The sequence below is a fragment of the Anomaloglossus baeobatrachus genome, chromosome 1 (genome assembly GCF_048569485.1).
Source record: "Anomaloglossus baeobatrachus isolate aAnoBae1 chromosome 1, aAnoBae1.hap1, whole genome shotgun sequence".
Classification (NCBI taxonomy): domain Eukaryota; kingdom Metazoa; phylum Chordata; class Amphibia; order Anura; family Aromobatidae; genus Anomaloglossus; species Anomaloglossus baeobatrachus.
This window is the reverse complement of record NC_134353.1, coordinates 414089249-414117107: the sequence shown is the minus strand read 5'-3', so window position 1 is coordinate 414117107 and position 27859 is coordinate 414089249. Positions and strand designations below refer to the sequence as shown.

Sequence of the window (27859 nt, the reverse complement as noted above, 5' to 3'; positions counted from 1 at the left end):
TGTGGTGCCAGCAGTTCCTGCAGCAGCGCCTCCTGACCCTGTTTTGGTACAAGGGGATCTGGAGTATGAGGTTGAAAAAATTCTGGATTCCCGTTGCAGTAGGCGTCAGCTTCAGTACCTTGTGAAATGGAAGGGTTATGGGCAGGAGGATTGGGTTGCGGCTTCTGACATTCATGCGGACAGGTTGGTTCGCGCCTTCCATCATGCTCATTCCGAGCGACCCGGTGGCGTGGGTGAGGGTTTGGTGACCCCTCCTCAAAGGGGGGGGTACTGTTGTGAATGTTAGTTATGTTTTGGCTGCTGGGAGGCTCCTTCTGGTGGCCAGGAATGGTTTGGACTTGGACCAGGTGTGTTGTGCAATGGGTGTTTCCTTTGCTAACTCTCTGCTTATTTAAATCCTGGTCTGATTGCAGGCTGTTGCCGGATGTCAGATGTTCTTTGTATCTCTAGCCTGCTTCATCCTGCTCTACACCACATCTATCCAAGATAAGTGCTTGCTCTTTATTTATTGTCTGGTTCTTTTGCTTATCTGGGTTTGTCATTTGCTGTGGTTGTTTTCAGTTTATTTGCATGCAGGGATTTTCCCCCTCAGTGGTTTGTTGGGGAACTCCCTGCAGTTCTGTGTGGAGTATTGCTCCTTTGAGTCCATGTGTTTGTGGCTTGTTGAATTTATGATTCTTGTTTTCTGTTCATTGGTATGACAAGGGCACCTGGTATAGGACGGAGTTCAGATCGTGCGATCTGAGGGCCTTTTTGTACTATCAGGAAGTTGGTATTTTGCGGGGTTTTTCTCTGGCCACCATCAGTCCCTTTCCTATTGTAGTCAGTGGGGGCCTCACCTTTTGCTAATCCTGTCATCTATCTGTGTATTGTTTTCTTCCTATATCACCGCAGTCTTTTAATGTGGGGGGCTTGCTATTCTTGTCTATTTTCTGAGGCAGAGAGTTATTCATCTTTCCTACCTTTTAGGATAGTTCGTTCTCCGGCTGGGTTCGCAGTGCACAGGATGTTAGTTCACCCCTCGGCTACTTTTAGTTGTGATGGCTAGTAAGGGGATGGCGGCCAGATTAGTTGCCAATGCTCTTGTCACCGTTTGCCAATGATTTGTGGTGGTCTTCCATGGTTCCGGATCATAACACGTGCGCTTATCTTGGATGTGTATGAAAATAAGAGGAAGCGCATATGGATTTATTTTTTTATTATTTCAATAAACAATTAAGAATCACAGCGGGTGGTCCCCCCAATTGTGATACCCAGCAATGATAAAGCCTGACAGCTGGGGGCTGGTATTCTCAAGCTGGGAAGATCCATGCTTATTGGGCACCCCCCAGCCTAAAAATAGCAACAGGCAGTAGCCCAGGATGGTCGCATCCATTAGATGGAAGGGGACCGCACGCTGTTTGTTTGATTTTAATTATTTAATATATATATATTAAAAAAAAAGCGCCGCATGTGGTTTCTCTTATTTTGATACACAGCCAAGATAGGCGCACAGCAGTGGGCTGCAGGCTGTAGCCATGGGCTTTATCTGTGCTGGGCATCATAATATTGGGGGACCCTACGCCAAATATATAATTTATCTATTTTTATATCACGATAGACACACATAGCGTCTTTGATTGGAAGCAGTCAGCTGACACTCACAGTGGGTGCGCGTCTCACTGCAACCAATCTCAGACAGTGGTGGGCGGGAGAAGCTGTGCAAATGCATGAAGGTGAATTAGTATCTACCATTTTGGGGCTGCTCGAGTGTACGGATTGCTGAAAGGTATGATGTAACTTGTCATGAGATGGGGCGTGTTCAAAATGCAGCCTGATGTTGCCAGTCCAACCTTTCCAGACAGAAAAACAATGTTTATTCTAAGTCCACGTGGGCATACGGTTGATAATACATGCCGGGGTCTGGGGGGTAAGGAACCCAGATGGGGGCGGTGCATGATTATAGTGGACAGGAATAAAGGCCACGCCCCTAACCCAAACAGTCACGCCCATGACCTGACTGTAGTCCGTACATTCTAGGCTCAACCGCCACAGAAGTGAATGAGGGGTCTGGAAGTAGTTACAGCCGCACAGGAGACAAAGTATGAAGCACTTGCTCCTATTCCCCTATCCATTCTACCACCATTCTTAGAATCTCTGGATTCCGATCCCCATAGCCTTATCAGGCCGGACACCTGTTCCCATATAACCAGGATCAATCCCGGGCCGGACCCAGGTTTTTTCTTTTAACCCGGGTAGACTCACCAGTCACGTTACTCTGTGAGTACGCCCATTACTATGGGTCAGTAATAGCGTCGGGGAGGTATTTCTTTGGCGGGTCACACAGCCCCCATGTGCTAGCCAGAGGTATCCAGATTGCCATTGGGTACTGGGATGAGATCCTCAGACCCACTTTAAGACCATATCCAGATGCTGTGAGCCCTGGATTTCCTTCTGATGCATGACAATGCTAGGCCTCAAGTGTGTCAGGAGTTTCTGCATGAAGACATTGGTAATATAGACTGGCCTGCCCATTGCCCAGACCTAAAGCCAATCAAGCACACCTGGGACATCAGGTCTCATTCCATCCACCAACGCTATGTTGTACCACACTCTATCCAGGAGTTGTCTGATGCTTTGATCCAGGACTGGGATGAGATCCCTTCAGAACATCTGCTGCATCATCAGGAGCATGCCCAGGCGTTGTACAGGGGTCATACAGGCATGCGCACACAGCTGAGCCTCATTTCCTTGTCTTGATGCATTTCCACTGAAGTTGGAGCAGCCTGCAAGTCGATTTTCCACTTTTATTTTGACTATCACTCCAAATCCAAACCTCCGTGGAATAATATTTTTGATTTACATTGACAATTTTTATGTTTCATTGTTCTCAACAGATGCCACTATGTAATGAATAAGGATTTGCAACTGTAATATCTCATTTGAGATCTAGGATGAGGTATTTTAATGTGCCCTTTTTTGAGCTGTGTATTTTCTGTGACAATAGCATAAAAATATAAAATTTAAAGAATGCAAAATTTTAAGAATTTTTGCTATATTTCCTAGTTTCAGAAATAAAAAATATCATTCATTTAACACTATCATGAACTGCAGTATGTTATGAACAATCTTAGATCTCACTTGTTTCTGTTGAAGCATTCCAGAGATATAACCTGTCAAAGTGAGACTGGTCAGAATTGAGAAAAAAATTTTTTTAGATAGCCTGATCATGAAGGTGAAAACTAGGCTTGGGGGTGGAAGGCTTAAGCCCCCATCTGGTCATATTGATGCAAGATTGGGATAGGGATGTTTACCCATGCCTAAATCTACACTAGATGTGGTTACTTCAAAAAAATCTTCCTTGGCGGGAAATCTGGTTTACCTGCAAAAACTCAAAAGAAATTCACAGGGCAACCAACCATTTTAATGTTTTTGGGTTTTATTTTTTACTGTAGATTCTCTAACATCTTTTGTGCCAAGTTGATCGAAATGGCACAAGCGATTTTTGAATTTTGTGCAAAACTTAATTGCTTTTTTTTCCTGTCCTTAATTGGTTTTGTGAGTTTTTTGTAAAATGTTGCACAAAAGAGAAAAAATAGCTGATATACATAAAATGCTTCCAGAGTGAGAACTGAAGTAGATTTGAGCCAAACTTTTAGAAATGAAATCCCAGAGTTTATGTGGAAGACCATTCACTGACTCTGAAAAATCAATGTCTACACTTGCATGACAATTTATCCTTGGAGGTGCCAACCACCAGAGGGAGTATTAGGCCGGGGCCACACGGGGACTAATGCGATCGTCGCATGACACTCGGCTCACGCTGGTAGCACAGCAGGAGCAGAGTGTCATGTGAGTGTCACTGCGACTGAAGTGCGATCGGACCACAGCTGCGGGGGGTGGGCCGGCTCTGAGGAGGGGAGTGCTGTGTGTACTGCAAGTGTTCTCTCACCCCATAGACTTGAATGGGTGCAAGAGGAACAAGGATCGCATTACACTCGCAGCATGCTGCAATTGTTTTCTCGGTCCGTTGTTTTATCGCGTTCCACTTGCTCCGATTTTCGTGCAGTGTGTCCTTCGCTTTATGGAAATATACAAGCTCAGCTGCTATAGTGAAAAAAATGGAAATACTGTAGATTTCCTTTCAATGCAGGTTAAGATTTCCTTACCCTCCCGTTTGTATGGCAGTTATGCAGTGCAGCAGAGCTGTTTTTCTACCGCTACCTCTGGTGTGGTGGTCAGCACCTAGAAGTAGTGTTCAGCGAGTAGTTAACTTTGTATTCGCTATGCTGTTAGTGAGTACTGTCCGCTACTCGGATATTCATAACGAGTAGAGGGCGCAATGTAAATCAATGGGAAATACTCGCTAAGTAGCGAGTAACCCGAAAGCCGTACTATTCGCACCGAAAGTACGGCTTCTGGGTTACTAGCTACCTAGCGAGTATTTCCCATTGATTTACATTGCGCCCGCTACTCGTTATGAATAATGCGAGAAGCAGATAGTACTCGCTAACAGCATAGCGAATACAAAAAGAGTTAACTACTCGCTCAACACTACCTAGAAGTTACTGTGATCTCTACCATGGATGGTGGTAATCCTTTATACAGCTCATTCTATTAAACATTAGAAACAAATACTTTCTGATTTGTTTATTTCTCAATAAAAGTCAAATAAACACAGGACATGTGAAGCTTATTTGAGCTTCTTCTTAGGGCGCAGATTATTGGTGTGGCCACATTTCTTCTTGCGACAGTTTACTGCACGTGGGTGAAGACGGGCATAACACCTGAAATGCAACAGACAAGTGTTAGAAATTGTCAAATATCAATTATAACAATAAATTAACATTTGCAGAGACATGCAGCGGTTGGCTGCATGACATCACGTCAATCAATTGGTGAAGGTTGAACTAGATGGACCTAGGTCTTTTTTCAACCTACATAACTATGTAATGAGTCTCGGCCCATGGCGACCGTCTATTGCCATGAGATTTTTATCTCTGATCTGGCAATAGGGGGTATCCGCCAGCAGTGGGCAAGTCCAATATGTAGCCGCACCCTAAATTTGCCATTACAATATTGGTGAGCAGTAGAATGTTTCAGCTTTTCTTACATTGCACCATTTTTAGTATCTACACCTCACATCATAAACTGCTCACATCTGCTTACTTGCCTGTTCAGCTATTTTTCCACATATGACAATATCTGCATGTGAGTGACGCAGAAGTAAGCAGAGCGTAACTACTGTGCCCTTAACCCCGTCACGATGGGGCCATTTTCAGTGGGGCAGTCCAATTTTTTTTTTTATTTTACTGTCCATATAAGGGCCTGAAGTTGTATTTTTGAATTATAGTATATTCGTATATTTCATTATGTGATGTACTGAAAACGAGAAAAAAAATTTAAGTGCATTGAAATGACAAATTTCTCATTTATTTTTTTGTGGGGGCGGGGAGGTTATTTACCACATTCACTATATGGTAAAACTGACCTGGTAATGCGATTCTTCAGATCAGTATGATTACATAGGCGATTTATTTTTTTAATCTATGTCACCAAGATGTAAGAGACATGGCTGTATCAGGAGAACTATGCTACTTTTCTAATATTACACCTACACCTACATATTGTGATAGCATCTCAGAGATTGGAAGAACCCTTTAATATTAACTCCCAATAGTCAGCATCTATCACCATACCACTGCCTTCAGACATAGCAGGTCACTTTATTTTGGCAAAGATTCCCATTATACCTTTGCAAAATCAACATATTTCATTGACAGTGGTCTTACTTGCGGCAAATCATCTTGTCACAATTGTACTTCTGGGCAAGTTGGCGGAGGGAAGGCTCGATGATACCACCACGAAGACGCAGCACCAGATGCAAGGTGGACTCTAATGAATACAAACACAGGAGCATATAGCTAAAAGGTCCACAAGCACACAGAAATGAGAGAAAATCCTCTTATGTTCCCTTGTATGCTCATCTCACCTTTCTGGATGTTGTAGTCAGACAAGGTGCGTCCATCCTCAAGCTGCTTGCCAGCAAAGATCAGACGCTGCTGGTCAGGTGGGATACCTAAGAAAATTTAGTCAACATACACAAAAAAATGTTAAATAGGAAAGAATATCCAATTATAAAAATAGGAACAAAGAATGACAACAAGCAAGGTGAAAGCAGGCACAGGTTGGCAAGCCTGCACAGCATTCTAGCAGATTAGGGCATGTTCCTCACCTTCTTTGTCCTGAATTTTGGCCTTGACATTTTCAATAGTATCGCTGGGCTCGACTTCAAGCGTGATAGTTTTCCCAGTAAGAGTCTTCACGAAGATCTGCATCTTGATGCCTTACCGTTTCCTTCAAGACAAAGTACAAGGATTATTAGAGTGAAAAAGGGATTTATTAAGTGTCTCAACAATTGTTAGTTTAGGACCTCCCACGGAGGGACAATTCTAAATGACTAGTATCATCCACTGAATAAAAGGGGACATCCATGAAAAACATGTGTCGCCTACCCACAGGTTAGGAGATAATGGTAAGCTCTCAGGAAGGCATTTGAATTCAGCAACGATCAGTGTCGCCATATCCAGATTCTATAGGACTGAAGGCTACGGCAGACAAAGTGCAGCACTGTCTCTTGGGTCCATGGACACAGCACCGGTGACCAACGCTGCATTCAACCTCCACTGGTGCTTCAACACTAGCTCTAGCCGGTAGATGGGTGTCTATTAGAAGACATAGCCCTTCACTGGCAGAAGCCACGCATGGATGTGGACTGTAGTGATAATGGTATAATGACCACGCCATCTGTGTTCCTTCAGCTATCATATGGTCAGCCTCAAGGCCCATAAGACCACATGCACATGTTCAGTATTTGGGGTTTGCTTTTTTTTACCTTAGTATTTATAAGTGAAAACCAGGAGTGAGTGATAAATACAGAGGTGGTGACGTGTTTCTATTACACTTTTCCTCTGATTGTTCCACTCCCGGTTTTGGCTACAAATACTAAAAAGTAAAAAACTCAAGGTGTGCACATGGTGTTAGGCTACTTTCACACATCAGTTTTCTGTATTCAGGCACAGTCCTTTTTTTTCCTGATCCAACGGATCCTGAAAAAAAAGTGAAAACCGTATCCACCGGATCCGTTTTTTTAACGGATCCGTTATGCTGGATCCGTTAAAAAACGGATCCGGTGGATACGGTTTGCATCCGTTTTTGCATCCTTTTCGTCCGGTTTTTGGCTGGATCCGTTTTGTTAATTACATTGGCGCATGCTCAGTTTAGAAAAACGGATCCGGCGGCCGCATCCGTTTTTTACCGCATTACGCCGGATCCGGCGTCCATAGGCTTCTATTGTAAAACACGCCGTATCGCGCCGGATCCGGCGCGATGCGTTTTTTTTGCCGGACAAAAAAACGTTGCAAGCTACGTTGCCTCCGGCCGCCGCTTTAACTAATTTTGCCGCATCCGGAAAAAAACGGATGCAACGCAAAGCCATCCGGTACAATCCGGTAACAATGCAAGTCTATGGGGAAAAAACGGATGCGGTACCGGATCCGTTTTACCCGTTTTTTTCCGGATTGAACCTGATGGCAAAAAACTGATGTGTGAAAGTAGCCTTACTGTGTAAACTGCATTACTATGTAAAGTCATTAAGAATCAGGGGCTTTATTAGTAACGTTAAAGGGGTTGTCCAGGCGGACCACTGGGACTTGCATAGCAGTGAAGCATTAGTGCAGATGCTAGTTACGGTTCCCTTCACTTTCCATGGGACTGCTTGGTGCAGACTGCCCGACAGAGGATGAATAGAAAACAGGTCACACACTTATGAGGATACAAGAGCCCCATCTTATTCATCAGCGCAGGTCACAATAGTCAGATCCCAGCACATCAATAAGTGATCACGTATCCTGTCAAGCAGTAATAACTATTTCTAGACAACTCCTTTAAGGCTACTTTCACACATCCGGTTTTTGCTCTGCGGCACAATACGGCGCTCTGCAGAAAAACCGCAACCGTTTTTTTTGCCGCCGGTTGCGGTTTTTTTTGCATAGACTTACATTAGTGCCGTATTGTGCCGCATGGGCTTGCGTTCGGTCTGGTTTTTGCCGCATGCGGCAGATTTAGCCGATGCCGCGGCCGGATGGAACGTTGCCTGCAACGTTTTTTGCTCCGGCAAAAAAAAAACGCATTGCGCCGCATCCGGCCGCTGCGGCGCATTGTCAATGCATGCCTATGGACGCCGGATGCGGCGCGATGCGGAAAAAACGCATCCGGCCGCCGGATGCGGTTTCTTCCACTGCGCATGCTCAGTAGCGTGCCGCAACTGGAAAAAACCTGACCGGCCGCATGTAAAAACGTACGCAAAGGACGCGGTGTTTTCGCCGCATCCGTTGCATAGGTTTCACAGCCGGATTGAGCCGCACGGCTCAAACCGGATGTGTGAAAGTAGCCTAAGGAAGTGACTGTTGTACAAAAACGTCTCTTCGGTCACACTGGAAGAGATTACCCAGCACCACTCAATATGCCATAAAGGACGGCAGCTCTCCCCATAGTGTCTGTATACTACGTATCTATACCCTGAATATGCCATAAAGGACGCCAGCTCTCCCCATAGTGTCTGTATACTACGTATCTATACCCTGAATATGCCATAAAGGACGGCAGCTCTCCCCATAGTGTCTGTATACTACGTATCTATACCCTGAATATGCCATAAAGGACGCCAGCTCTCCCCATAGTGTCTGTATACTACGTATCTATACCCTGAATATGCCATAAAGGACGCCAGCTCTCCCCATAGTGTCTGTATACTACGTATCTATACCCTGAATATGCCATAAAGGACGCCATCTCTCCCCATAGTGTCTGTATACTACGTCTCTATACCCTGAATATGCCATAAAGGACGCCAGCTCTCCCCATAGTGTCTGTATACTACGTATCTATACCCTGAATATGCCATAAAGGACGGCAGCTCTCCCCATAGTGTCTGTATACTACGTATCTATACCCTGAATATGCCATAAAGGACGCCAGCTCTCCCCATAGTGTCTGTATACTACGTATCTATACCCTGAATATGCCATAAAGGACGGCAGCTCTCCCCATAGTGTCTGTATACTACGTATCTATACCCTGAATATGCCATAAAGGACGCCATCTCTCCCCATAGTGTCTGTATACTACGTCTCTATACCCTGAATATGCCATAAAGGACGCCAGCTCTCCCCATAGTGTCTGTATACTACGTATCTATACCCTGAATATGCCATAAAGGACGGCAGCTCTCCCCATAGTGTCTGTATACTACGTATCTATACCCTGAATATGCCATAAAAAACGCCAGCTCTCCCCATAGTGTCTGTATACTACGTATCTATACCCTGAATATGCCATAAAGGACGCCAGCTCTCCCCATAGTGTCTGTATACTACGTATCTATACCCTGAATATGCCATAAAGGACGGCAGCTCTCCCCATAGTGTCTGTATACTACGTATCTATACCCTGAATATGCCATAAAGGACGCCATCTCTCCCCATAGTGTCTGTATACTACGTCTCTATACCCTGAATATGCCATAAAGGACGCCAGCTCTCCCCATAGTGTCTGTATACTACGTATCTATACCCTGAATATGCCATAAAGGACGCCAGCTCTCCCCATAGTGTCTGTATACTACGTCTCTATACCCTGAATATGCCATAAAGGACGCCAGCTCTCCCCATAGTGTCTGTATACTACGTATCTATACCCTGAATATGCCATAAAGGACGGCAGCTCTCCCCATAGTGTCTGTATACTACGTATCTATACCCTGAATATGCCATAAAAAACGCCAGCTCTCCCCATAGTGTCTGTATACTACGTATCTATACCCTGAATATGCCATAAAGGACGCCAGCTCTCCCCATAGTGTCTGTATACTACATATATATACCCTGAATATGGCATAAAGGACGCCAGCTGTCCCCATAGTGTCTGTATACTACGTATCTATACCCTGAATATGCCATAAAAAACGCCAGCTCTCCCCATAGTGTCTGTATACTACGTATCTATACCCTGAATATGCCATAAAGGACGCCAGCTCTCCCCATAGTGTCTGTATACTACATATATATACCCTGAATATGCCATAAAGGACGCCAGCTCTCCCCATAGTGTCAGTATACTACGTCTCTATACCCTGAATATGCCATAAAGGACGCCATCTCTCCCCATAGTGTCTGTATACTACGTCTCTATACCCTGAATATGCCATAAAGGACGCCAGCTCTCCCCATAGTGTCTGTATACTACGTATCTATACCCTGAATATGCCATAAAGGACGGCAGCTCTCCCCATAGTGTCTGTATACTACGTATCTATACCCTGAATATGCCATAAAAAACGCCAGCTCTCCCCATAGTGTCTGTATACTACGTATCTATACCCTGAATATGCCATAAAGGACGCCAGCTCTCCCCATAGTGTCTGTATACTACGTATCTATACCCTGAATATGCCATAAAGGACGGCAGCTCTCCCCATAGTGTCTGTATACTACGTATCTATACCCTGAATATGCCATAAAGGACGCCATCTCTCCCCATAGTGTCTGTATACTACGTCTCTATACCCTGAATATGCCATAAAGGACGCCAGCTCTCCCCATAGTGTCTGTATACTACGTATCTATACCCTGAATATGCCATAAAGGACGCCAGCTCTCCCCATAGTGTCTGTATACTACGTCTCTATACCCTGAATATGCCATAAAAAACGCCAGCTCTCCCCATAGTGTCTGTATACTACGTATCTATACCCTGAATATGCCATAAAGGACGGCAGCTCTCCCCATAGTGTCTGTATACTACGTATCTATACCCTGAATATGCCATAAAGGACGGCAGCTCTCCCCATAGTGTCTGTATACTACGTCTCTATACCCTGAATATGCCATAAAGGACGCCAGCTCTCCCCATAGTGTCTGTATACTACGTATCTATACCCTGAATATGCCATAAAAAACGCCAGCTCTCCCCATAGTGTCTGTATACTACGTATCTATACCCTGAATATGCCATAAAGGACGCCAGCTCTCCCCATAGTGTCTGTATACTACGTATCTATACCCTGAATATGCCATAAAGGACGCCAGCTCTCCCCATAGTGTCTGTATACTACATATATATACCCTGAATATGCCATAAAGGACGCCAGCTCTCCCCATAGTGTCTGTATACTACGCATCTATACCCTGAATATGCCATAAAAAACGCCAGCTCTCCCCATAGTGTCTGTATACTACGTATCTATACCCTGAATATGCCATAAAGGACGCCAGCTCTCCCCATAGTGTCTGTATACTACGTATCTATACCCTGAATATGCCATAAAGGACGCCAGCTCTCCCCATAGTGTCTGTATACTACGTATCTATACCCTGAATATGCCATAAAAAACGCCAGCTCTCCCCATAGTGTCTGTATACTACGCATCTATACCCTGAATATGCCATAAAGGACGCCAGCTCTCCCCATAGTGTCTGTATACTACGTATCTATACCCTGAATATGCCATAAAGGACGCCAGCTCTCCCCATAGTGTCTGTATACTACGTATCTATACCCTGAATATGCCATAAAGGACGCCATCTCTCCCCATAGTGTCTGTATACTACGTATCTATACCCTGAATATGCCATAAAGGACGCCAGCTCTCCCCATAGTGTCTGTATACTACGTATCTATACCCTGAATATGCCATAAAGGACGCCAGCTCTCCCCATAGTGTCTGTATACTACATATATATACCCTGAATATGCCATAAAGGACGCCAGCTCTCCCCATAGTGTCTGTATACTACGTATCTATACCCTGAATATGCCATAAAGGACGCCAGCTCTCCCCATAGTGTCTGTATACTACGTATCTATACCCTGAATATGCCATAAAGGACGCCAGCTCTCCCCATAGTGTCTGTATACTACGTATCTATACCCTGAATATGCCATAAAGGACGCCAGCTCTCCCCATAGTGTCTGTATACTACGTATCTATACCCTGAATATGCCATAAAGGACGCCAGCTCTCCCCATAGTGTCTGTATACTACGCATCTATACCCTGAATATGCCATAAAAAACGCCAGCTCTCCCCATAGTGTCTGTATACTACGTATCTATACCCTGAATATGCCATAAAGGACGCCAGCTCTCCCCATAGTGTCTGTATACTACATATATATACCCTGAATATGGCATAAAGGACGCCAGCTGTCCCCATAGTGTCTGTATACTACGTATCTATACCCTGAATATGCCATAAAAAACGCCAGCTCTCCCCATAGTGTCTGTATACTACGTATCTATACCCTGAATATGCCATAAAGGACGCCAGCTCTCCCCATAGTGTCTGTATACTACATATATATACCCTGAATATGCCATAAAGGACGCCAGCTCTCCCCATAGTGTCAGTATACTACGTCTCTATACCCTGAATATGCCATAAAGGACGCCATCTCTCCCCATAGTGTCTGTATACTACGTATCTATACCCTGAATATGCCATAAAGGACGCCAGCTCTCCCCATAGTGTCTGTATACTACGTATCTATACCCTGAATATGCCATAAAGGACGCCAGCTCTCCCCATAGTGTCTGTATACTACATATATATACCCTGAATATGCCATAAAGGACGCCAGCTCTCCCCATAGTGTCTGTATACTACGCATCTATACCCTGAATATGCCATAAAAAACGCCAGCTCTCCCCATAGTGTCTGTATACTACGTATCTATACCCTGAATATGCCATAAAGGACGCCAGCTCTCCCCATAGTGTCTGTATACTACGTATCTATACCCTGAATATGCCATAAAGGACGCCAGCTCTCCCCATAGTGTCTGTATACTACGTATCTATACCCTGAATATGCCATAAAGGACGCCAGCTCTCCCCATAGTGTCTGTATACTACATATATATACCCTGAATATGCCATAAAGGACGCCAGCTCTCCCCATAGTGTCTGTATACTACGTATCTATACCCTGAATATGCCATAAAGGACGCCAGCTCTCCCCATAGTGTCTGTATACTACGTATCTATACCCTGAATATGCCATAAAGGACGCCAGCTCTCCCCATAGTGTCTGTATACTACATATATATACCCTGAATATGCCATAAAGGACGCCAGCTCTCCCCATAGTGTCTGTATACTACGCATCTATACCCTGAATATGCCATAAAAAACGCCAGCTCTCCCCATAGTGTCTGTATACTACGTATCTATACCCTGAATATGCCATAAAGGACGCCAGCTCTCCCCATAGTGTCTGTATACTACGTATCTATACCCTGAATATGCCATAAAGGACGCCAGCTCTCCCCATAGTGTCTGTATACTACGTATCTATACCCTGAATATGCCATAAAGGACGCCAGCTCTCCCCATAGTGTCTGTATACTACATATATATACCCTGAATATGCCATAAAGGACGCCAGCTCTCCCCATAGTGTCTGTATACTACGTATCTATACCCTGAATATGCCATAAAGGACGCCAGCTCTCCCCATAGTGTCTGTATACTACGTATCTATACCCTGAATATGCCATAAAGGACGCCAGCTCTCCCCATAGTGTCTGTATACTACGTATCTATACCCTGAATATGCCATAAAGGACGCCAGCTCTCCCCATAGTGTCTGTATACTACGTATCTATACCCTGAATATGCCATAAAGGACGCCAGCTCTCCCCATAGTGTCTGTATACTACGCATCTATACCCTGAATATGCCATAAAAAACGCCAGCTCTCCCCATAGTGTCTGTATACTACGTATCTATACCCTGAATATGCCATAAAGGACGCCAGCTCTCCCCATAGTGTCTGTATACTACATATATATACCCTGAATATGGCATAAAGGACGCCAGCTGTCCCCATAGTGTCTGTATACTACGTATCTATACCCTGAATATGCCATAAAAAACGCCAGCTCTCCCCATAGTGTCTGTATACTACGTATCTATACCCTGAATATGCCATAAAGGACGCCAGCTCTCCCCATAGTGTCTGTATACTACATATATATACCCTGAATATGCCATAAAGGACGCCAGCTCTCCCCATAGTGTCAGTATACTACGTCTCTATACCCTGAATATGCCATAAAGGACGCCATCTCTCCCCATAGTGTCTGTATACTACGTCTCTATACCCTGAATATGCCATAAAGGACGCCAGCTCTCCCCATAGTGTCTGTATACTACGTATCTATACCCTGAATATGCCATAAAGGACGGCAGCTCTCCCCATAGTGTCTGTATACTACGTATCTATACCCTGAATATGCCATAAAAAACGCCAGCTCTCCCCATAGTGTCTGTATACTACGTATCTATACCCTGAATATGCCATAAAGGACGCCAGCTCTCCCCATAGTGTCTGTATACTACGTATCTATACCCTGAATATGCCATAAAGGACGGCAGCTCTCCCCATAGTGTCTGTATACTACGTATCTATACCCTGAATATGCCATAAAGGACGCCATCTCTCCCCATAGTGTCTGTATACTACGTCTCTATACCCTGAATATGCCATAAAGGACGCCAGCTCTCCCCATAGTGTCTGTATACTACGTATCTATACCCTGAATATGCCATAAAGGACGCCAGCTCTCCCCATAGTGTCTGTATACTACGTATCTATACCCTGAATATGCCATAAAGGACGCCAGCTCTCCCCATAGTGTCTGTATACTACGTATCTATACCCTGAATATGCCATAAAGGACGCCAGCTCTCCCCATAGTGTCTGTATACTACGTATCTATACCCTGAATATGCCATAAAGGACGCCAGCTCTCCCCATAGTGTCTGTATACTACGTCTCTATACCCTGAATATGCCATAAAGGACAGCAGCTCTCCCCATAGTGTCTGTATACTACGTATCTATACCCTGAATATGCCATAAAGGACGCCAGCTCTCCCCATAGTGTCTGTATACTACGTCTCTATACCCTGAATATGCCATAAAAAACGCCAGCTCTCCCCATAGTGTCTGTATACTACGTATCTATACCCTGAATATGCCATAAAGGACGGCAGCTCTCCCCATAGTGTCTGTATACTACGTATCTATACCCTGAATATGCCATAAAGGACGCCAGCTCTCCCCATAGTGTCTGTATACTACGTATCTATACCCTGAATATGCCATAAAAAACGCCAGCTCTCCCCATAGTGTCTGTATACTACGTATCTATACCCTGAATATGCCATAAAGGACGCCAGCTCTCCCCATAGTGTCTGTATACTACGTATCTATACCCTGAATATGCCATAAAGGACGCCAGCTCTCCCCATAGTGTCTGTATACTACATATATATACCCTGAATATGCCATAAAGGACGCCAGCTCTCCCCATAGTGTCTGTATACTACGCATCTATACCCTGAATATGCCATAAAAAACGCCAGCTCTCCCCATAGTGTCTGTATACTACGTATCTATACCCTGAATATGCCATAAAGGACGCCAGCTCTCCCCATAGTGTCTGTATACTACGTATCTATACCCTGAATATGCCATAAAGGACGCCAGCTCTCCCCATAGTGTCTGTATACTACGTATCTATACCCTGAATATGCCATAAAAAACGCCAGCTCTCCCCATAGTGTCTGTATACTACGCATCTATACCCTGAATATGCCATAAAGGACGCCAGCTCTCCCCATAGTGTCTGTATACTACGTATCTATACCCTGAATATGCCATAAAGGACGCCAGCTCTCCCCATAGTGTCTGTATACTACGTATCTATACCCTGAATATGCCATAAAGGACGCCATCTCTCCCCATAGTGTCTGTATACTACGTATCTATACCCTGAATATGCCATAAAGGACGCCAGCTCTCCCCATAGTGTCTGTATACTACGTATCTATACCCTGAATATGCCATAAAGGACGCCAGCTCTCCCCATAGTGTCTGTATACTACATATATATACCCTGAATATGCCATAAAGGACGCCAGCTCTCCCCATAGTGTCTGTATACTACGTATCTATACCCTGAATATGCCATAAAGGACGCCAGCTCTCCCCATAGTGTCTGTATACTACGTATCTATACCCTGAATATGCCATAAAGGACGCCAGCTCTCCCCATAGTGTCTGTATACTACGTATCTATACCCTGAATATGCCATAAAGGACGCCAGCTCTCCCCATAGTGTCTGTATACTACGTATCTATACCCTGAATATGCCATAAAGGACGCCAGCTCTCCCCATAGTGTCTGTATACTACGCATCTATACCCTGAATATGCCATAAAAAACGCCAGCTCTCCCCATAGTGTCTGTATACTACGCATCTATACCCTGAATATGCCATAAAGGACGCCAGCTCTCCCCATAGTGTCTGTATACTACGTATCTATACCCTGAATATGCCATAAAGGACGCCAGCTCTCCCCATAGTGTCTGTATACTACGTATCTATACCCTGAATATGCCATAAAGGACGCCAGCTCTCCCCATAGTGTCTGTATACTACGTATCTATACCCTGAATATGCCATAAAGGACGCCAGCTCTCCCCATAGTGTCTGTATACTACGTATCTATACCCTGAATATGCCATAAAGGACGCCAGCTCTCCCCATAGTGTCTGTATACTACGCATCTATACCCTGAATATGCCATAAAAAACGCCAGCTCTCCCCATAGTGTCTGTATACTACATATATATACCCTGAATATGGCATAAAGGACGCCAGCTGTCCCCATAGTGTCTGTATACTACGTATCTATACCCTGAATATGCCATAAAAAACGCCAGCTCTCCCCATAGTGTCTGTATACTACGTATCTATACCCTGAATATGCCATAAAGGACGCCAGCTCTCCCCATAGTGTCTGTATACTACATATATATACCCTGAATATGCCATAAAGGACGCCAGCTCTCCCCATAGTGTCAGTATACTACGTCTCTATACCCTGAATATGCCATAAAGGACGCCATCTCTCCCCATAGTGTCTGTATACTACGTCTCTATACCCTGAATATGCCATAAAGGACGCCAGCTCTCCCCATAGTGTCTGTATACTACGTATCTATACCCTGAATATGCCATAAAGGACGGCAGCTCTCCCCATAGTGTCTGTATACTACGTATCTATACCCTGAATATGCCATAAAAAACGCCAGCTCTCCCCATAGTGTCTGTATACTACGTATCTATACCCTGAATATGCCATAAAGGACGCCAGCTCTCCCCATAGTGTCTGTATACTACGTATCTATACCCTGAATATGCCATAAAGGACGGCAGCTCTCCCCATAGTGTCTGTATACTACGTATCTATACCCTGAATATGCCATAAAGGACGCCATCTCTCCCCATAGTGTCTGTATACTACGTCTCTATACCCTGAATATGCCATAAAGGACGCCAGCTCTCCCCATAGTGTCTGTATACTACGTATCTATACCCTGAATATGCCATAAAGGACGCCAGCTCTCCCCATAGTGTCTGTATACTACGTCTCTATACCCTGAATATGCCATAAAAAACGCCAGCTCTCCCCATAGTGTCTGTATACTACGTATCTATACCCTGAATATGCCATAAAGGACGGCAGCTCTCCCCATAGTGTCTGTATACTACGTATCTATACCCTGAATATGCCATAAAGGACGGCAGCTCTCCCCATAGTGTCTGTATACTACGTCTCTATACCCTGAATATGCCATAAAGGACGCCAGCTCTCCCCATAGTGTCTGTATACTACGTATCTATACCCTGAATATGCCATAAAAAACGCCAGCTCTCCCCATAGTGTCTGTATACTACGTATCTATACCCTGAATATGCCATAAAGGACGCCAGCTCTCCCCATAGTGTCTGTATACTACGTATCTATACCCTGAATATGCCATAAAGGACGCCAGCTCTCCCCATAGTGTCTGTATACTACATATATATACCCTGAATATGCCATAAAGGACGCCAGCTCTCCCCATAGTGTCTGTATACTACGCATCTATACCCTGAATATGCCATAAAAAACGCCAGCTCTCCCCATAGTGTCTGTATACTACGTATCTATACCCTGAATATGCCATAAAGGACGCCAGCTCTCCCCATAGTGTCTGTATACTACGTATCTATACCCTGAATATGCCATAAAGGACGCCAGCTCTCCCCATAGTGTCTGTATACTACGTATCTATACCCTGAATATGCCATAAAGGACGCCAGCTCTCCCCATAGTGTCTGTATACTACATATATATACCCTGAATATGCCATAAAGGACGCCAGCTCTCCCCATAGTGTCTGTATACTACGTATCTATACCCTGAATATGCCATAAAGGACGCCAGCTCTCCCCATAGTGTCTGTATACTACGTATCTATACCCTGAATATGCCATAAAGGACGCCAGCTCTCCCCATAGTGTCTGTATACTACATATATATACCCTGAATATGCCATAAAGGACGCCAGCTCTCCCCATAGTGTCTGTATACTACGCATCTATACCCTGAATATGCCATAAAAAACGCCAGCTCTCCCCATAGTGTCTGTATACTACGTATCTATACCCTGAATATGCCATAAAGGACGCCAGCTCTCCCCATAGTGTCTGTATACTACGTATCTATACCCTGAATATGCCATAAAGGACGCCAGCTCTCCCCATAGTGTCTGTATACTACGTATCTATACCCTGAATATGCCATAAAGGACGCCAGCTCTCCCCATAGTGTCTGTATACTACATATATATACCCTGAATATGCCATAAAGGACGCCAGCTCTCCCCATAGTGTCTGTATACTACGTATCTATACCCTGAATATGCCATAAAGGACGCCAGCTCTCCCCATAGTGTCTGTATACTACGTATCTATACCCTGAATATGCCATAAAGGACGCCAGCTCTCCCCATAGTGTCTGTATACTACGTATCTATACCCTGAATATGCCATAAAGGACGCCAGCTCTCCCCATAGTGTCTGTATACTACGTATCTATACCCTGAATATGCCATAAAGGACGCCAGCTCTCCCCATAGTGTCAGTATACTACGTCTCTATACCCTGAATATGCCATAAAGGACGCCATCTCTCCCCATAGTGTCTGTATACTACGTCTCTATACCCTGAATATGCCATAAAGGACGCCAGCTCTCCCCATAGTGTCTGTATACTACGTATCTATACCCTGAATATGCCATAAAGGACGGCAGCTCTCCCCATAGTGTCTGTATACTACGTATCTATACCCTGAATATGCCATAAAAAACGCCAGCTCTCCCCATAGTGTCTGTATACTACGTATCTATACCCTGAATATGCCATAAAGGACGCCAGCTCTCCCCATAGTGTCTGTATACTACGTATCTATACCCTGAATATGCCATAAAGGACGGCAGCTCTCCCCATAGTGTCTGTATACTACGTATCTATACCCTGAATATGCCATAAAGGACGCCATCTCTCCCCATAGTGTCTGTATACTACGTCTCTATACCCTGAATATGCCATAAAGGACGCCAGCTCTCCCCATAGTGTCTGTATACTACGTATCTATACCCTGAATATGCCATAAAGGACGCCAGCTCTCCCCATAGTGTCTGTATACTACGTATCTATACCCTGAATATGCCATAAAGGACGCCAGCTCTCCCCATAGTGTCTGTATACTACGTATCTATACCCTGAATATGCCATAAAGGACGCCAGCTCTCCCCATAGTGTCTGTATACTACGTATCTATACCCTGAATATGCCATAAAGGACGCCATCTCTCCCCATAGTGTCTGTATACTACGTCTCTATACCCTGAATATGCCATAAAGGACAGCAGCTCTCCCCATAGTGTCTGTATACTACGTATCTATACCCTGAATATGCCATAAAGGACGCCAGCTCTCCCCATAGTGTCTGTATACTACGTCTCTATACCCTGAATATGCCATAAAAAACGCCAGCTCTCCCCATAGTGTCTGTATACTACGTATCTATACCCTGAATATGCCATAAAGGACGGCAGCTCTCCCCATAGTGTCTGTATACTACGTATCTATACCCTGAATATGCCATAAAGGACGCCAGCTCTCCCCATAGTGTCTGTATACTACGTATCTATACCCTGAATATGCCATAAAAAACGCCAGCTCTCCCCATAGTGTCTGTATACTACGTATCTATACCCTGAATATGCCATAAAGGACGCCAGCTCTCCCCATAGTGTCTGTATACTACGTATCTATACCCTGAATATGCCATAAAGGACGCCAGCTCTCCCCATAGTGTCTGTATACTACATATATATACCCTGAATATGCCATAAAGGACGCCAGCTCTCCCCATAGTGTCTGTATACTACGCATCTATACCCTGAATATGCCATAAAAAACGCCAGCTCTCCCCATAGTGTCTGTATACTACGTATCTATACCCTGAATATGCCATAAAGGACGCCAGCTCTCCCCATAGTGTCTGTATACTACGTATCTATACCCTGAATATGCCATAAAGGACGCCAGCTCTCCCCATAGTGTCTGTATACTACGTATCTATACCCTGAATATGCCATAAAAAACGCCAGCTCTCCCCATAGTGTCTGTATACTACGCATCTATACCCTGAATATGCCATAAAGGACGCCAGCTCTCCCCATAGTGTCTGTATACTACGTATCTATACCCTGAATATGCCATAAAGGACGCCAGCTCTCCCCATAGTGTCTGTATACTACGTATCTATACCCTGAATATGCCATAAAGGACGCCATCTCTCCCCATAGTGTCTGTATACTACGTATCTATACCCTGAATATGCCATAAAGGACGCCAGCTCTCCCCATAGTGTCTGTATACTACGTATCTATACCCTGAATATGCCATAAAGGACGCCAGCTCTCCCCATAGTGTCTGTATACTACATATATATACCCTGAATATGCCATAAAGGACGCCAGCTCTCCCCATAGTGTCTGTATACTACGTATCTATACCCTGAATATGCCATAAAGGACGCCAGCTCTCCCCATAGTGTCTGTATACTACGTATCTATACCCTGAATATGCCATAAAGGACGCCAGCTCTCCCCATAGTGTCTGTATACTACGTATCTATACCCTGAATATGCCATAAAGGACGCCAGCTCTCCCCATAGTGTCTGTATACTACGTATCTATACCCTGAATATGCCATAAAGGACGCCAGCTCTCCCCATAGTGTCTGTATACTACGCATCTATACCCTGAATATGCCATAAAAAACGCCAGCTCTCCCCATAGTGTCTGTATACTACGCATCTATACCCTGAATATGCCATAAAGGACGCCAGCTCTCCCCATAGTGTCTGTATACTACGTATCTATACCCTGAATATGCCATAAAGGACGCCAGCTCTCCCCATAGTGTCTGTATACTACGTATCTATACCCTGAATATGCCATAAAGGACGCCAGCTCTCCCCATAGTGTCTGTATACTACGTATCTATACCCTGAATATGCCATAAAGGACGCCAGCTCTCCCCATAGTGTCTGTATACTACGTATCTATACCCTGAATATGCCATAAAGGACGCCAGCTCTCCCCATAGTGTCTGTATACTACGCATCTATACCCTGAATATGCCATAAAAAACGCCAGCTCTCCCCATAGTGTCTGTATACTACATATATATACCCTGAATATGGCATAAAGGACGCCAGCTGTCCCCATAGTGTCTGTATACTACGTATCTATACCCTGAATATGCCATAAAAAACGCCAGCTCTCCCCATAGTGTCTGTATACTACGTATCTATACCCTGAATATGCCATAAAGGACGCCAGCTCTCCCCATAGTGTCTGTATACTACATATATATACCCTGAATATGCCATAAAGGACGCCAGCTCTCCCCATAGTGTCAGTATACTACGTCTCTATACCCTGAATATGCCATAAAGGACGCCATCTCTCCCCATAGTGTCTGTATACTACGTCTCTATACCCTGAATATGCCATAAAGGACGCCAGCTCTCCCCATAGTGTCTGTATACTACGTATCTATACCCTGAATATGCCATAAAGGACGGCAGCTCTCCCCATAGTGTCTGTATACTACGTATCTATACCCTGAATATGCCATAAAAAACGCCAGCTCTCCCCATAGTGTCTGTATACTACGTATCTATACCCTGAATATGCCATAAAGGACGCCAGCTCTCCCCATAGTGTCTGTATACTACGTATCTATACCCTGAATATGCCATAAAGGACGGCAGCTCTCCCCATAGTGTCTGTATACTACGTATCTATACCCTGAATATGCCATAAAGGACGCCATCTCTCCCCATAGTGTCTGTATACTACGTCTCTATACCCTGAATATGCCATAAAGGACGCCAGCTCTCCCCATAGTGTCTGTATACTACGTATCTATACCCTGAATATGCCATAAAGGACGCCAGCTCTCCCCATAGTGTCTGTATACTACGTCTCTATACCCTGAATATGCCATAAAAAACGCCAGCTCTCCCCATAGTGTCTGTATACTACGTATCTATACCCTGAATATGCCATAAAGGACGGCAGCTCTCCCCATAGTGTCTGTATACTACGTATCTATACCCTGAATATGCCATAAAGGACGGCAGCTCTCCCCATAGTGTCTGTATACTACGTCTCTATACCCTGAATATGCCATAAAGGACGCCAGCTCTCCCCATAGTGTCTGTATACTACGTATCTATACCCTGAATATGCCATAAAAAACGCCAGCTCTCCCCATAGTGTCTGTATACTACGTATCTATACCCTGAATATGCCATAAAGGACGCCAGCTCTCCCCATAGTGTCTGTATACTACGTATCTATACCCTGAATATGCCATAAAGGACGCCAGCTCTCCCCATAGTGTCTGTATACTACATATATATACCCTGAATATGCCATAAAGGACGCCAGCTCTCCCCATAGTGTCTGTATACTACGCATCTATACCCTGAATATGCCATAAAAAACGCCAGCTCTCCCCATAGTGTCTGTATACTACGTATCTATACCCTGAATATGCCATAAAGGACGCCAGCTCTCCCCATAGTGTCTGTATACTACGTATCTATACCCTGAATATGCCATAAAGGACGCCAGCTCTCCCCATAGTGTCTGTATACTACGTATCTATACCCTGAATATGCCATAAAGGACGCCAGCTCTCCCCATAGTGTCTGTATACTACATATATATACCCTGAATATGCCATAAAGGACGCCAGCTCTCCCCATAGTGTCTGTATACTACGTATCTATACCCTGAATATGCCATAAAGGACGCCAGCTCTCCCCATAGTGTCTGTATACTACGTATCTATACCCTGAATATGCCATAAAGGACGCCAGCTCTCCCCATAGTGTCTGTATACTACATATATATACCCTGAATATGCCATAAAGGACGCCAGCTCTCCCCATAGTGTCTGTATACTACGCATCTATACCCTGAATATGCCATAAAAAACGCCAGCTCTCCCCATAGTGTCTGTATACTACGTATCTATACCCTGAATATGCCATAAAGGACGCCAGCTCTCCCCATAGTGTCTGTATACTACGTATCTATACCCTGAATATGCCATAAAGGACGCCAGCTCTCCCCATAGTGTCTGTATACTACGTATCTATACCCTGAATATGCCATAAAGGACGCCAGCTCTCCCCATAGTGTCTGTATACTACATATATATACCCTGAATATGCCATAAAGGACGCCAGCTCTCCCCATAGTGTCTGTATACTACGTATCTATACCCTGAATATGCCATAAAGGACGCCAGCTCTCCCCATAGTGTCTGTATACTACGTATCTATACCCTGAATATGCCATAAAGGACGCCAGCTCTCCCCATAGTGTCTGTATACTACGTATCTATACCCTGAATATGCCATAAAGGACGCCAGCTCTCCCCATAGTGTCTGTATACTACGTATCTATACCCTGAATATGCCATAAAGGACGCCAGCTCTCCCCATAGTGTCAGTATACTACGTCTCTATACCCTGAATATGCCATAAAGGACGCCATCTCTCCCCATAGTGTCTGTATACTACGTCTCTATACCCTGAATATGCCATAAAGGACGCCAGCTCTCCCCATAGTGTCTGTATACTACGTATCTATACCCTGAATATGCCATAAAGGACGGCAGCTCTCCCCATAGTGTCTGTATACTACGTATCTATACCCTGAATATGCCATAAAAAACGCCAGCTCTCCCCATAGTGTCTGTATACTACGTATCTATACCCTGAATATGCCATAAAGGACGCCAGCTCTCCCCATAGTGTCTGTATACTACGTATCTATACCCTGAATATGCCAAAGGACGGCAGCTCTCCCCATAGTGTCTGTATACTACGTATCTATACCCTGAATATGCCATAAAGGACGCCATCTCTCCCCATAGTGTCTGTATACTACGTCTCTATACCCTGAATATGCCATAAAGGACGCCAGCTCTCCCCATAGTGTCTGTATACTACGTATCTATACCCTGAATATGCCATAAAGGACGCCAGCTCTCCCCATAGTGTCTGTATACTACGTATCTATACCCTGAATATGCCATAAAGGACGCCAGCTCTCCCCATAGTGTCTGTATACTACGTATCTATACCCTGAATATGCCATAAAGGACGCCAGCTCTCCCCATAGTGTCTGTATACTACGTATCTATACCCTGAATATGCCATAAAGGACGCCATCTCTCCCCATAGTGTCTGTATACTACGTCTCTATACCCTGAATATGCCATAAAGGACAGCAGCTCTCCCCATAGTGTCTGTATACTACGTATCTATACCCTGAATATGCCATAAAGGACGCCAGCTCTCCCCATAGTGTCTGTATACTACGTCTCTATACCCTGAATATGCCATAAAAAACGCCAGCTCTCCCCATAGTGTCTGTATACTACGTATCTATACCCTGAATATGCCATAAAGGACGGCAGCTCTCCCCATAGTGTCTGTATACTACGTATCTATACCCTGAATATGCCATAAAGGACGCCAGCTCTCCCCATAGTGTCTGTATACTACGTATCTATACCCTGAATATGCCATAAAAAACGCCAGCTCTCCCCATAGTGTCTGTATACTACGTATCTATACCCTGAATATGCCATAAAGGACGCCAGCTCTCCCCATAGTGTCTGTATACTACGTATCTATACCCTGAATATGCCATAAAGGACGCCAGCTCTCCCCATAGTGTCTGTATACTACATATATATACCCTGAATATGCCATAAAGGACGCCAGCTCTCCCCATAGTGTCTGTATACTACGCATCTATACCCTGAATATGCCATAAAAAACGCCAGCTCTCCCCATAGTGTCTGTATACTACGTATCTATACCCTGAATATGCCATAAAGGACGCCAGCTCTCCCCATAGTGTCTGTATACTACGTATCTATACCCTGAATATGCCATAAAGGACGCCAGCTCTCCCCATAGTGTCTGTATACTACGTATCTATACCCTGAATATGCCATAAAAAACGCCAGCTCTCCCCATAGTGTCTGTATACTACGCATCTATACCCTGAATATGCCATAAAGGACGCCAGCTCTCCCCATAGTGTCTGTATACTACGTATCTATACCCTGAATATGCCATAAAGGACGCCAGCTCTCCCCATAGTGTCTGTATACTACGTATCTATACCCTGAATATGCCATAAAGGACGCCATCTCTCCCCATAGTGTCTGTATACTACGTATCTATACCCTGAATATGCCATAAAGGACGCCAGCTCTCCCCATAGTGTCTGTATACTACGTATCTATACCCTGAATATGCCATAAAGGACGCCAGCTCTCCCCATAGTGTCTGTATACTACATATATATACCCTGAATATGCCATAAAGGACGCCAGCTCTCCCCATAGTGTCTGTATACTACGTATCTATACCCTGAATATGCCATAAAGGACGCCAGCTCTCCCCATAGTGTCTGTATACTACGTATCTATACCCTGAATATGCCATAAAGGACGCCAGCTCTCCCCATAGTGTCTGTATACTACGTATCTATACCCTGAATATGCCATAAAGGACGCCAGCTCTCCCCATAGTGTCTGTATACTACGTATCTATACCCTGAATATGCCATAAAGGACGCCAGCTCTCCCCATAGTGTCTGTATACTACGCATCTATACCCTGAATATGCCATAAAAAACGCCAGCTCTCCCCATAGTGTCTGTATACTACGCATCTATACCCTGAATATGCCATAAAGGACGCCAGCTCTCCCCATAGTGTCTGTATACTACGTATCTATACCCTGAATATGCCATAAAGGACGCCAGCTCTCCCCATAGTGTCTGTATACTACGTATCTATACCCTGAATATGCCATAAAGGACGCCAGCTCTCCCCATAGTGTCTGTATACTACGTATCTATACCCTGAATATGCCATAAAGGACGCCAGCTCTCCCCATAGTGTCTGTATACTACGTATCTATACCCTGAATATGCCATAAAGGACGCCATCTCTCCCCATAGTGTCTGTATACTACGCATCTATACCCTGAATATGCCATAAAAAACGCCAGCTCTCCCCATAGTGTCTGTATACTACGCATCTATACCCTGAATATGCCATAAAGGACGCCAGCTCTCCCCATAGTGTCTGTATACTACGCATCTATACCCTGAATATGCCATAAAGGTACTGTATCTACGCGCTTTGCACCTGCAGCAGGCCTCTCGGCACATACCGATCGCCATGCACCGCCATTAATGGGCGCTTACAGCAGGCCGGGGCCATGTGGAGCCTCGGCCGCTGCTGTACCGCCCGGAGCAGAGCCGCACCCGCCCCACCGGACACTGCCGCTCGGTCCCGAGCCTGTGTTATCCATGAAGGCGTTTACACTCGGTATAGCACGTGCACGACCACAGCGCCACACTTACCCACCCGCACGGCGGCCCGACAGAGGAGAAAAGGAGGGGCCGGACCTGGAAGTGACGTTTTCCCTGCAGCTCTTGGGGCGGGTCCAGCTGATTTCCTCTGTGCCGCCATGCTTGTTGTGGGCATTGTATTCAGACTTTCTAAAACCTGAGCTACCAGCATCATAACGTCCAGTCAAGTTGTATGTGTGTATATATATATATATATAGTTTATATTTAAATATGTTATTTATTTCAATAATTGCGCTCTTTGCAACATTTCGTATTAGCCCCAGGCTTGCGCCTATACGACATATAGGATATTTTGATCACCTATCTCATACACTGCCCACGTTATACATGGCCCCTGACTGCCATGGCAACAGATCTGGAAGCCGTCTAAATTCTGTTAACTTGCTTGTCAGAGGCATTGAAGGGGTTAAAGTGATGAAATCGGAGCTAGCGCTGGTCGCATCAGTTATTCTTGAAGATAGGAACAATACGGTATTACGATGTGTACTACCCCTGACTATACACCATCTGTGCTGTAATGACAGCTGTGACAACATGAAAACTGAGAAAGTGGCGTAATTAATCACAGTGTAAAATCTGGACAGTGCTTGTACTGCATAGCGGAGCACATAAGAATATCATGGATGGCATGTAACAGGCTATCTATCCCAGATCCAAAGAGAAAGTTACTCTGAAAAAATAGACCAGAATAATATATATGAAAAAGAGAGATTTTATATAATTTAACTTATGGCCACTCATGTCCCTGAGGTTGGAAGCTACACAGGTCACAGCTGGCGGTTCCCACAGTACCACAGATATGACCTCAGGTGAACGCATTGAACTCAGTGACCTCATCTCAGGGGAAGTCAGTGAACTCAATGCCGG

General features: G+C 44.7%; 1 protein-coding gene across 2 annotated transcripts; it reads right to left on the bottom strand.

Annotated features, from left to right (window-relative positions):
• Positions 1–4614: 4614 nt before the first annotated feature.
• On the bottom strand, positions 4615–27059 carry UBA52 (ubiquitin A-52 residue ribosomal protein fusion product 1). Of its 2 annotated transcripts, none has more exons than XM_075337857.1 (5): positions 26983–27059; positions 6215–6336; positions 5972–6058; positions 5772–5874; positions 4615–4766 (listed from the first exon to the last, which is right to left on the bottom strand). In XM_075337857.1, exons 2-5 carry the CDS (start codon positions 6315–6317, stop codon positions 4673–4675), a joined length of 387 nt encoding a protein of 128 aa, XP_075193972.1. In that variant the 5' UTR covers positions 6318–6336; positions 26983–27059; the 3' UTR covers positions 4615–4672. The 2 variants fall into 2 exon arrangements, with proteins under 2 accessions (XP_075193972.1, XP_075193973.1); XM_075337858.1 differs by having other exon boundaries at positions 26987–27023.
• Between the last annotated feature and the right edge of the window lie 800 nt (positions 27060–27859).